General features: G+C 44.5%; 1 protein-coding gene across 5 annotated transcripts in view; it reads right to left on the bottom strand.

The window, feature by feature from the left end:
• Positions 1 to 13,653, bottom strand: part of PTPRM (protein tyrosine phosphatase receptor type M) — a gene marked incomplete at its 5' end in the record, with an annotated part of 766,253 nt that overhangs the window by 136,209 nt on the left and 616,391 nt on the right. For all 5 annotated transcript variants that reach the window (XM_079718129.1, XM_079718128.1, XM_079718127.1 and 2 more), the window contains one exon: positions 10,602 to 10,789. In XM_079718129.1, coding sequence (XP_079574255.1) covers positions 10,602 to 10,789 — 188 coding nt within the window. The remainder of the gene's footprint in view (positions 1 to 10,601; positions 10,790 to 13,653) is intronic.

Raw genomic sequence — 13,653 nt, forward strand, 5'->3', positions numbered from 1 at the left:
ATGCTGAAACAAACCAGAGTTGGCGCTGTCAGCGGGGCCCCCGGGGCTGGCTCTGTCCTCTGCCAAAGGACAGAACCCTTCAAAGCAAATAAAACTGCACAGAGTAAAACAATGCTCCTGCCATGAAATCACAAGTCAAATCAATAAAACCCCAGGTTAACTTCTGTAGGTCTGTGTTTCATGGTGTTCCATGAAGAAGTTATGAGGTGTAGTGGAAAAGAACGTGGCCTTTGGAGTCAACAGATTATGGAGTAAATCCCACCACTCCAAAGTGGGATGACCTTGGGCAAACGACTTACATTCTGAGTCATTCCCTCATCTGTAAGATGGGTATGATAACAGTGTAAGAGCACTGTGGTTAGAAATATCTATGTGTCTCTCTCTATCTGTGTGTGTATCTTTGTAGAGTGCTACCACATTAGGGTTAGGGCTAGACCAACATAGGTCTAACCATCAACATCATCATCATCATTCTAGGAACCAAGCAAGATTTCATGAAAAGTCCACCCCTCAAAACCTTGCTCCCCCTGAAAATACATCCATGATAACACAAATTACCTTTATGAGCTTTGAATCTGTGTATGATGACATACAGTTTCTCTCTTGCAATAGTCATGTTTTGAAATGCATTGAAGTCACTAGATATTTCTACATTATTTCTATTAGGGATTAGAAAAGAAATGAAAGCAAATATGGAATAAAAATATTTACCCTAATTTTTTTAAACATATGGTTGGCATTCAGTGAGTAAAAATGATCAGATGGAACCATGCCATTCTTCCCATTTTTTATTTTTTTATTTTTTATTTTTTTGGCGGTATGCGGACCTCTCACTGTTGTGGCCTCTCCCATTGCGGAGCACAGGCTCCAGACGCGCAGGCTCAGCGGCCATGGCTCACGGGCCCAGCCGTTCCGCGGCATATGGGATCCTCCCAGACCGGGGCACAAACCCGTGTCCCCTGCATCGGCAGGCGCACTCTCAACCACTGCGCCACCAGGGAAGCCCCCATTCTTCCCATTTTTAAGTGACGGGTATTGGTAAGGTTCAAGTTGGTCAGCACAGTTTTTCCTGGTTGCACATTGCTTATCCACTTGCTCCTACGTGATGATGTGTACCATTCTGAGTGTGTATTTGTAATAGTTCTATCCACCTTTATTATTTATTTATTTGTTTGTTTGTTTGATTTTTTGCGGTACGCGGGCCTGTCACTGTTGTGGCCTCTCCCGTTGTGGAGCACAGGCTCCGGATGCGCAGGCTCAGCGGCCATGGCTCACGGGCCCAGCGCTCCGTGACATGTGGGATCCTCCCGGACCGGGGCACGAACCCGCGTCCCCTGCATCGGCAGGCAGACTCTCAACCACTGCGCCACCAGGGAAGTCCTCTATCCACCTTTAATTTCATTTCCCCTTCTAGGGGTGTATGTGTTGAAATACACAGAAATCAATTCAAAAAATGTAAAGTAACATATTTAGCAGTGTTTCTCAAATATCTATTGGATAATCAATTAATGTACACTTTTCCATATTATCAGTTAATACATTGTCCACGGTCTTATTATTGCCCGCTATGTTATTCTAACGCAGAGCTATGAGACCGTGGACGGCTTGGTGTCTGGTAACATCCATGTTGGGTCTGAAGGGAGCTGGCAAGTGAAGGAGGAGCTGGGAGTCACTCGAGGCAGAAACCACGACGTGGAGCACAGCCCAGAGACACGAGGGGCTGAGGGTGTGAAAGGTGGCAGGAGCTGGGCCTGAGGCACGTGGCGGAAGCTGCTGTGGTTACAGTGACAGCCTGCAGCAGGCCCAGGGCCGCGTCCCGGAGGACTGAGCACTCTCTGCTAAGGAGGGGTCTAATTTTGCAAAGAATCCAGAGCAGATGTTTTAGCATCACATGTGATAACATCTGTGTTTCCCAAAGAAAACTGGTTGCAGAGTGGAGGGTAGATGTGAGGGGGGAGAGTACATGTCGAGAGATGAGGTCGGGGAGAGTTACAAGGGGGCGGGCAAGAGATGAGGGCGGCCGGTGGGCTGGGAGAGGAAGGGGAGGCGGATAGGACTTGGGAGGTGCTGAGGGGAGGTCGGGGGGAGGGGCAATACCACTGTGCTGAAGCCAGCTGGACCAGGTTAGCAGGCGGTGACAGCATCCAGCTGATACCAGATACACACGAGGTCGGCAGGTGTGGGATACAGGCATCCCGACAGTCCCTTCTGGGCCGGGTCCTGTGACTAATGGCATCCGACACTAAAAGCATGTTAACAAGTGGGGAAAGCGCCTAACTCCTCCTGGGGGAGATAAAGACAGTTCTAATGACCAGCTTCAAAATGGAAACCAGACGGTGAACTAGAACTACTCCAAACAGACTGGAAAAGGTCTACCACTATGAACTAAAATCAGAGGGAGGAATAGAGAGTCGTGGGAAATAACAATTTTTAACTAAATTTTCCGAAGTTTTCTGAGTCCAGGATATTATCAGGGGTGTGGGCAAAAGGAAACTGGATTAAAAAAATCAGCTAACATATAAGAGGCCCCGAAAGCAAGCATGACAAAACGGAGCACACGACAAATAAAACAGACACTTTTATATTCGTAGTTTAGTGAAAAATCTACCGAGTATTCACGGTAAAAATCAACCGTCTCTGTTGCGTTATTGAAAATACGCAGAGATTTTCATCTACTAAGGAAGTATTCATAAACACATACACTTGATTTGCCCCAAACAGCTTGAAGCAGCCTCAAACTTTCACATAGAAGTTTTTATCATTTTCTCATGGACCTGGCTCAGCATCACCGTAATAATTAAAGGAAAAAAAAATGTCAAAACCTACTTGGCTGCGGCAGCCACTGGAGGCGCAGCTGTTGTGATTCTTAATGTATTTGCAGAGCTTGCCAAGGCTCCCCCATGTCCCCATCCTTGGCTTTCAATGGTTTTGTTTTGTTTATTTTGTGTCCTGTGGGACAGAAAATAACCTGCACTGATTGTGGCAATTGATGGACTCAGCTGGTGCCTCAGAATATGAAGCGGGAACTGAGAAGCACATCTGAAGAGTGTGCGGGCTGGAGGTGAGGGGAAGGGGGTGCCTTCACGCTGGACCACCCACGAGCACGGGCCAGCTGTGTCGGCAATGGTTCCAACAGGTAAGAACACAAAGCACCTCTCATTCCACCTGCCTCGGCCTCTGTTTTCAAAACCCAGCAAAGGGGCCGCTGGGCACTATTCTTAAAACTTTTCTAGAGGTACCTGCCCACTAGCCCCGCATGGGGAGGGACCAGGCACAGGGCACCCTTCTCCCCAGCGGCACTGCCGCCCACCTGGGGATGCTGGCCTGTCTTCCCAGCTGAGGGCCTTGCTGTCTAAGGGCATTTCATCAGGAATTAGAACTGCAGCCTCCATGGGGAGGAAGTGGTTTTTCAGGGAGTGGTTTTCTCTATTTAGTTTTCACTGGCTTCCCTGAGGTGGGAGGCAACTAAATTAAACAAACAAACAAAAGACAAACCAAAATGAAACTCAGATTTGGAGGGCAAGTGAGACTTTTTTTTGCTAAGACAATTCCTTCTTAGCTCACCACACTTTGTCAAATACAGACAAAGCCATCAAATATAACATTGTGCTTACACTGAACAAAATCAGCTGTTTTACTTAGAAAACAGGGGGAAGGATGAGAGGGGAAAATATACAATCCATACATTTTAGAAAGATCTACAAGGAGCTACTAGGAGTTAGACATGTTTAAGAAAACTCCAGGTTCCTTGGAAAAACGCATAGGTTGTACTTAAGCCTGAAGATCTTGGCATAAAGCCTCCAATTCCCCAATTTAAACTGAGCAAAAAAACAGTCTCCACGTTCAATTATAAAATTAATCATCCATGTTTGTACCCTAGAGAAACACACAGGATAAAAGTAGGTGGGGTCAGGATAATGCTTTACTAAATAATTTTAGACATATATGCACACACACACATAGTTTTTTGAGAAGTAGCTGCCACGAGTTACTTAGGTTTATACATTTCAGATCTAGTAATTGGAAAATAAATTTTTGTGCCCCAGAGCAATGTTAATTATTAGCTAATAAAATAGTACCATCAGTGGTTTTCAGGAGGTCCTATGTGGGAGTAGTTTTAAACTGCTGTCCTTCCTTTATCTTAATTTTACAACGATAGCAACATACATTCTGTCAGAACTGCACAACTATTTTCCTCCTTCAGGTTAATGTTTTTCTGCTTGGATCCCGGAAGACAATTAGGATCAGTTCAAAAATCCAGGACCAAAGAAGGCCTTTTGGGGACAACAGAGGGGCAGGAATTCATTCTCCAACTGTGCAGGGTCACCCCTGAGGCTGGGACCCCCTCCGTCCCACTCAGGTAGCAGGGAGCAGCTCCCACATCTAGGGCAGGGCCTACTGGCTCAGGGCCGAGCTGGAGAATCTTCCTTTTCATTCCAGGTGATAAAGGCCCAGGAGTGTGTTGGGGCGGCCGCTCAGGCCTCCACTGCTTCCTGAGTGCAGCTGTCTCCTCTCTCCACTTCTGGTAAACCCACGGATCTCCTCCAAGGGCTTAGCACAGACTGATCTTTGCTTTTTGGAAGAAAGAACCAGCTCCTTTTTTGTAGCAACGTAAACAAACTTGCCCTTTCCACTGGGTCTTTCTCCTGAGATCCCCAAACCAGTCTCTGCTGACAACATGCCATTTTCTGTTCAATTCAGCCTGTTTACTTTTTTACTGTGATTCATGTCTGAGTTTCTTTTGAATCAAATTATTGCACTTCCCTGGTGAGAGATGCCATATGATGATCTTGTTAGAACAAAAAACAAAAACCAACAAACAAAATCTTCTGCTCTCAGTGCTGCTCTGTCTTAGCCCCAGCATGTTTTCCCTCTGGTTTGGACACACTTCAGTCGGCCACTTGAGCGGTAATGAACCCTTCCAGGGTTAAGGCCAGTTTTCAGACATCTCTGTCTTGGAAGAGATAAAGACGAATTTGTTGAAACAGTGTCAACAGAGAAGGAGTCACTATTTCAAAAGTATTTTACAGTCTAAGTGGCCGGTGTTTCCCAACGTGCATGGATTGAAGAAAACCGACTGATTGGGTGATTGTGCTGAGTCACGGCGGCAACCTGAGGCTTTCTTGATGGTTTCCCCCAAGAAATGCTTCCGAATTGAAGTAATTCATCGCTTCAACAAATCTGGAAGCCAAGCACTGCGTTGCATTTTTTTGCACGGGGAGAAAGGGATGTAGTTCATACGACTCTTTTCCAGTAAATACATTTTCCATCTCCCCTTTACTTTTTGGGTGTGGATTATTATCTTTCAAGCAGTTCCTGTGTGCCGCGTACAACAGCATTTAAAAATTAAGCTGTTTGTATGAACAGATCTCCCTCCAGGTACAGGAATGAGATGCATGCGTTACCTGAATTCTTCTTCTCTTCCCACGGCGGCCAGAATGATGTACAAGCTTCTGGGTGGGACACACATGGCCCTTCACGACAGCGCCCTGACCGCCCACGTTCTCTTGCTTCCGTGTCTACCTGGAATCCCACTCTTTTGCCTTCCCCTGGCCAACTCCAACACATCCTTCAAGGAAAAAGTCATCCTTGCCCAGACTTGCACCTCCAGCCTTCAAAGTACTAACGCAAACCTCTCTTATGAGGTGCTACAACCACCCCATGACTGCTTCCTCCTGCAGAGGGAGACTCCTGAGGGCAGGACACTCGGTGTCCTCCATGTCCCCAGCACCCAGACGTGTCACATTCACCCCATGTGCTTGGTATTCTCCAGTGAACTAACAAGTGCAGCTTAAGGTAAGCTTTTCCCCAAATCCGACCTTGCAAAGACACTCATAGAACCATTGTTTAAAAGATAGTATTCTGTGGTCTGTAGCTACACCATCCCTTAGGACTTTTCTAACTTAGATATGAAAATACTGTTTAAACAATAAAAGTTGACAGCGTATACTTTTTTGTGTGTGTGGTACGCGGGCCTCTCACCACTGCGGCCTCTCCCGTTGCGGAGCACAGGCTCCGGACGCACAGGCTCAGCGGCCGTGGCTCATGGGCCCAGCCGCTCCGTGGCATGTGGGATCTTCCCGGACCAGGGCATGAACCCGTGTCCCCTGCATCGGCAGGCGGACTCTCAACCACTGCGCCACTAGGGAAGCCCAACAGCATATACTTTTAAATATTAACTGAGTTTCATACATGCAGTGAGTAGTTTTAGTATAAGTATGTCCTATGCACTATTTGGGACATACTTATATTCAAGAATTATTCTGTTTATCTGAAGTTCAGGTTTAACTGAGCAAACTGTATTTTATCTGGTAAACTGTAAGAAAGAAAAAAGAGTAAGTTACAGGGATGTAATATTCAGCACAGGGAATACAGTCGATAATATCATAACTTTGACAGGTAATCTGTAAAAATATCAAATCACCATGTTGTACACCTGAAACCAATACAGTATTGTAAGTCAACTATACGCCAATATTTTAAAAAAGAAAAAAATATTTAACTTATTTTCTCAGTTCTCAAACTCTTTGTCCACAGAGTCAAACCTACCTATTTATTTAAGTTACTTTTGAATGGCAAGTTTTGATGATACATGGTAAGTGATCTATCCAGAGTGTGAACACAGGAGAGGTACTGAAATTGTAATTGACACAGTTTCCTGTAAAGACCACGGGGTGAACGCCCTGCCTTGGATCCTATTATAAATTAGTCCTTTCCTCTTTTATTAGCTAAAGCTGCCACTGAATATCAGATTCAGTTCTAGTACTTATGATGCATTAAATGAGTCAAGCCTCACAATACCCTTGAGGTTGATACTATAGTTATCCCATTTTACAGATGGGGAAACTGAGGCCCAGGAGGTTAGACAGCTTGGCCCAGGCTGAGCTGGAATATCCACAGTCTGGTACTAGAGCCTCTTTCCAAACCACGGCCTCTTACCACGGCCTCTTACCATCTGATCCTCGAGCTTCACACGACACCAGGCAGCCACACACTCCTGACTTTTGGTGTGAGTTTGAGGGAAGGTTGCAGACTTCACAGCAAGATTCAAAGAGGTGCATTTGGTTAGAGTTCTAAAAGCCAAATTGGGCTTTAAAACATAACTGCTTAAGGATGTTTCCAGATTCACACTGGAATAAAAATCCCCTGGGATTTTTCTCTAAAGCAAGTCGAGCAGGATAATGGCAGCTGGGGTTTGCCGCTGCCCCATTAATCCCCATAAGCTTGGCTGTGCCTCCAGGGAAGATGTGGGCATGTAATTCAGCCATGTGCAGGCAAGGATGGCGAGCGAGAGGGAGGACTTCGGGATGCAGGTGAGAGACTGAGCAGGTGTTCCCCTCTCCCTGCGGCCACTCTATAGATTTACCCTTGTGCCACCATCACTGCTCATGTCCCGTTTACTCTGTCCCACCATGGTCCTCCCACCCACATCCGCAGAGGGGGGCTACTTAATAACCTGAAAATTACTGAGTGCTAGGATTATTCCTAACAGAACTTTCCATCTCATACTTTTCCCAATAGCACGTTCCTATTTGTTCCTGCTTTCCTCTCTAGTGTTTGCTCTTTTTTCTTTTTTTCCCTTCCTTCTTTTAAAAAAAGCTGATAATGATTTTGGCATTGAAAAGTTTTTACTCCCCCCCTCCTCAGTTTTATTGAGATATAACTGACACATAACATTGTGTAACTTTAGGGTGTATAATGTGATGACTGGATACCTGTATATGTTAGTTTTAAACAGTCATCTCTGGGGTGTGGAGAAAAGGGAGCCCTCCTACACTGTTGGTGTGAATGCAGCCACTATGGAAAACAGTACAAAGGTTCCTCAAAAAACTAAAAATAGAGTTGCCACATGATCCAGCAATCCAACTCCTGGGCATAGATCCAGACAAAACTATAATTCGAAAAGATACATGCACCCCTATGTTCATAGCAGCATTATTTACAATAGCTAAGACATGGAAACAACCTAAATGTCCATCAACAGATGAACGGATAAAGAAGATGCGGTACATATATACAATGGAATACTACTCAGCCATAAAAAATAATGAAAAATGCTATTTGCAGAACATGGATGCAACTAGAGATTATCATACTAAGTGAAGTAAGTCAGGTAGAGAAAGACAAACACCATATGATATCACTTATATGTGGAATCTAAAATACGACACAAATGAACGCATCTATGAAACAGAAACAGACTCACAGACATAGAGAACAGACTTGTGGTTGCCAAGGGGGAGGGGAAATGGGGGAGTGAAGGAATGGGAGTTTGGGATTAGCAGAGGCAAACTGTTATATATAGAATGGATAAACAACAAGGTCCTACTGTATAGCACAGGGAACTATATTCAATATCCTGTGATAAACCATAATGGAAAAGAATATGAAAAAATATGAATATATATGTATAACTGAATCACTTTGCTGTACAGCAGAAATTAACACAGCATTGTAAATCAACTATACTTCAATAAAATAAATTAAAGAAAGAAACAGTCTTCTCTGATCCACTGAATAGCTAGCATGGGAAAAAGAGTTTTTTGAACTGTAACTAATACAACATTTTTTTTGTTTTGTTTTGTTTTTGCAGTACGCGGGCCTCTCACTGTTGTGGCCTCTCCCATTGCAGAGCACAGGCTCCGGACGCGCAGGCTCAGTGGCCATGGCTCACGGGCCCAGCCGCTCCGCGGCATGAACCCGTGTCCCCTGCATCGGCAGGCGGACCCTCAACCACTGCGCCACCAGGGAAGCCCTAATACAACATTTTATTGCAGAGTATAACAACTCTTAATCATCAATTATAACACACTTAAGATGAGTATACACTGTTTCAGTTTGCACTTATAAATCATATTTCTTCAGGAGATGTGAATCGGAACTGATTTTCTGCATACTTTCAAATACGCATCATCTATGGTGTGTTATTAGAAGTCCTAAGGTAGGTATTTTAAAATAGTCCATGAAAAATTGGACTCAGGTTATTTTACGAATTGTTATTTGAGCCTATAACTAATCTCTTTGACATTAACATGTTTAATAAACATTAGAGCAATATCTGCATTCAGAAGATTGGATAGAACTAAAGACATCGTCTCTATTCATTAGGCTGATATGTTCTCAATAATCTAATTTTGTCTTTCATAAGATATTAATGCTTTTGGAAGTCTTGCTCTTAATCCTATTAATTCCTAAGCCAGCCTTTAAAAGTGCAGGAGGAAATATGCAAAGGCAGTCAGTTTCACTGAATTATGAATTAAATCACTAAAGGCAAACCTAAGGATTTCAGGATGGCTAAAATGCAGAACTTCATTTGGAAATATTTTCTGGACTTAAATCAAACCTTTGGGCTCTGGTTTGTGTTTGTTTTCTTGGCTTTGCAGTCTTTTGAACTGCGGTCATTGGTAATACGTGAGGACACACGTGTCAGCAGAGCAAAGTGTGTCTGTGTATTTGCCTGAGGTGAACAAAGACCTGGTTTTCAAAGAAGCAGAGCAGTGGTGGGGTTCTGACTGCTGTAATGAACCTTGGACAATTAAGCTAAACCCAAGATAATGCAGCATCTGGGGCATAAAACTGAGGCATCACGAGGGCCCTCCAAGAGGAGAAAGAAGCAGAGTTTGAACGTCAAAGGATAGGGAGGTGGTAGAAACTGATTTTAAAAATACTCTAATTCCAGACAAGATGTTTTCCAAGTAGGAGCTAGTCAGGTAGACGCAGTACCAGAAACACGTTCTTAGATTTAAAAAGCCATGTGGCTTTCTAATCCTATTTTTACTGTAAGCATGCTGCTACTTTATCTTCACCAATGATTGTGAACTAATTTTACTTAATAAGGTAACAGAGGAATCCAAGCCCCTTCCTTCTCCCCCCTCACCACACATACACACACACACACACACACACACATGCACACACACTCAGTGAAGGTGTGCTCTTTTGAACCAGACTCTTCAAATTAATTCCCTTCAGTTCGGGAAAGACTTTCCAACAGAATTAGGCTGAGGACAGAGGCTGTGAAAGGGGTGAGTCCTACATTTATATATGGTGCCAGACTATATATCGCTGTTCCTGGAAAGGCCCCCAAGGGCTGCCTGCACTGGATCCCAGGACAGCGACCTGCTCCCTGGGCTGGCGGGATGGTGACAGCTGTCACTGCCGTGACGCTAACCGGTCCCTCTACTGCCATCTCATCTCCATGCAAGACGTTGCTGGTTGGCCTACAACTGTTCTAGGTGGACAGCTTCTTCCTGAGATAACCCTCAAAAGTATTGGGATTTAAAATCAGACTTTATTATAGGAAGAGCCAGGAAAGGTGATGAGGAATGGGGAAGAGAGCCTGGCAGGCCCCTGTTTTCATGGCATACTTATGCACAATAAAGAAAAAGGTGAAGAAGTATTTCTCCTCTTTTCATTTAAGGCAGGACATCCCCCCGGTGGTTAAGTCTCACCGCTGGATGGAAATGGATCCAGGGATGAAAACAGCTGGTCCCTTCCTGGCGGCCTCGTGGGCCCCACCGGCTAGGGGAGATGTCGACCAGGCCCCGGCGCTGCGCCCAGGCGGGCGGAGTGGGGAGCCCAGGTGCGGGGTGCGTGCTCACCTCGTACTCCTCCTTGAAGCCGTAGCCCTCCGCGCACTTCATCTGCGTGATGTGCTGAAGCAGGTCGGCCACCCGGATGGCAGGGTGCAGCTGCCCCGTCTGGTAGGGCACGTCGGCCGGCTCGCGCTTCTTGTACGTGTGGGGCTGAACCAAGCTGCTGGTGTCACTGGCCATCGTGTGTGTCTCGTCTGGGAAAAGAAGGCCGTGGAAAAAATGAGGGGAACCAGCAGCTACAACTGGGTCGCCGAGAATCTAAGAAGCGGCTGCTGACATCCCCTCAACCTACGGCTGCCACGATCCCCGTGATGGCTCAGCAAAAAAGAAAAGTTAAGTGTCTAGAGATTTCAGTGGGGGTGGCAAGACTAGTAGGGATGCGGCAGGAATCTTTGTTTTTACAAAGCAGTCCAAACGATCTCTTGCTTTCCCAAACCTAGTTGGTAAGAATCTTTTAGCCTTTGGGGGCTAAAGTTCATCGAAGTTTCAGTCTGAAACTTCATCAAGGCCTGGTGCAAAACCAGTCTTGTGTTCTTCCGAAGATTCACTAGTTTGTATGATGATGGAAATCAACTCTGTATGAATGTTCTGTGAGCAAAGAAAAAGTGCACAGGATGGGTTGGCTTACAAAGCTAGCAATGAAAACGTGGACATGATACATGAGATCCAAGATAACTGGGGGGGGGGCGGGAGTGGGGGAGAAAGGAACCTGGTTGGATAAGTCACTTCGCATGCTCCAGGGTCAGAAAGCTGGACAGAATACGGTGGGCCAACACAGCACTCATGGGATGATCTACAGGAGCTAACATGCAGGCCAACGCACAGCAGAACCAGCTGGCTTTGTTCTACAGAGAAGACACCCCCCCATTCCCTCCACACCTTCTCCATGGGGCGGGCGCATGGGGGAACTTACCATTTATAGGCACTTTTAAGAAGATACATATCAGGAGAAAAGAGGAGGAGAAAAAGGAAACAGGGCATAAGCAATAGTACTGTGTGAATAAGTACAGGTAGTTTTTATTTTGTGTTTTAATTTTACAGTTAAGTTTTCTATTCATAGGTGGTCAGAGGGCAAAGCCTCATTTCTCCCATCACTTTAGGATGGAGGTGTTTAATTTAAGCACTCAATAAGAAAAGGAGGTTAAAATAGTATCATAATTGCTTTTCATCCCCCATGAACCAAGTAATGACTAAATAAGTCTTAGTTGTACTCCATACATTTTCTCACTTAAATTTCTTGAACAAGTCAACCAAACTGTGTTACAAAATTAATGTCAGAATTTGGTCAAATAAGCCTAAAGAGGCTATATTTTAATGGAAGACTCCTAGTAAATTAGATTAATGAACTGCAGAAATTGTAGCTATTAAAAAATGTCTTATGCAGGAAGGTGCTATTAGGTTAAGAGTTCCACATTCTACAGGTTAACTCATTATAATGCTGAATCCCCTCAGTCATTTTACAACTGAGGGTCTGTCTCATCAAAATATAATGAGAAAGTCACTTAAAATGAGAACATTAAATCAAAATTGATTTCAGGCATAAAGAGTGAAAACATATAAGAAAAGATAAGTTCAATTAAAAAAATGACCAGATTGTTTATCAACAGGGAATTCAGCTATGGGTTTTTGTTTGTTTGTTTAAACTGAGAAGTTCAGCTCCAAAGGAAATTTCGTTCAAGGGCGCTTGGTGAGCTGGGCCTGGCTTTGAAACCTCACTTCTATCTGCATTGCAAAGCACCTGGGATGCATGGTATGAAGGGTGGCACACAGGTGTGTAGCTATGTGCTGCTGCTGAAATGGTACCTGGATCACTACAAGGTGGCTAAAGACACAAAGACAAAATAAAAAAGGTGGTAAGTTGATTTTATGATTTTTTTTTCATTTGGATTTGCTTTGAAATTTAGAAATTCGTATGTTCCCATCTATTAGAACAGCTGCAAATAAACCGGGACATTTCCACATCGGATTTGCTTGTTGGCAACTGCCAAGCTCATGATGTAGGGGAGGCTCCCTCCTGAAGCCCTGAATCCCTGGAGCTTTCAGCTGCTCCAGCAGGAGGTTCTGCTCTTTATACTCAAATACATGGAACATTATTAGTTTCCCCTCTGTGCCTCTCGTTCTCTCAGTTTTGCACCTTTTGGGATGAACATAATTAAATGCCCTCCACTGTGGACTGATCTTCTACACTTCCCCAAATGAATCATGTGGGTCTTCCATGTGGATCCACTGGCAACCTCACAGTGCTCTGATCCCAGGGCGAGGCATTCTTGGAAGTTTTAAGTCCACGGATACACCGTATGTATCACCCCCGCTGCACTATGACATCTTAACCCCATTATTATGTGGACACATCTTAAAGCATTTAAACACTACCAGATCATCTAAGAAAAGAACACCATTACTGAGAACATAGCTGCCGATGAGGAAACTGAAGGTTTCTGGTGTGATATCTGTGTTCTGAAATTGGGCCACCTAAACTAGCAGAAAATCTCGATTCCACCAAAATTAGTGATTCAGCAGTTTCCTCTGACTTCTTCAAAAAGAATGATTACTGATAAAATACATCATTGTCACTAACTTCCTGTATTTGTTAAAAATTACCCACCCACAATTTTTAATTAAAAATTATGGCTAAGAGGAAATCAGAAATAAAGCTACTCACTAAAAGTTCCGATGGTTTTCTAAGAACTGAGAATTCATTCTACTTACATTCTTTAACAAACTGTCTCGAATTTTCAGTGAACCAGCTGAAAAATCTTGAATTGAAATGGATGCTGTTTTTGAGGTAGGCGATGGTCCTACCTAGCTATCCATCTATCCATCTATCTATCTTTTTTTTTTTGCAAGTAAATGATATAAAGACATGCTAAAGTTTTTTTTTTTTTTTTTTTTTTTGTGGTACGCGGGCCTCTCACTGCCGTGGCCTCTCCCGCCACGGAGCACAGGCTCCGGACGCGCAGGCCCAGCAGCCATGGCCCACGGGCCCAGCCGCTCCGCGGCATATGGGATCCTCCCAGACCGGGGCACGAACCCGTATCCCCTGCATCGGCAGGCGGAC

This window comes from Hyperoodon ampullatus (genome assembly GCF_949752795.1).
Source record: "Hyperoodon ampullatus genome assembly, chromosome: 13".
NCBI lineage: Eukaryota > Metazoa > Chordata > Mammalia > Artiodactyla > Ziphiidae > Hyperoodon > Hyperoodon ampullatus.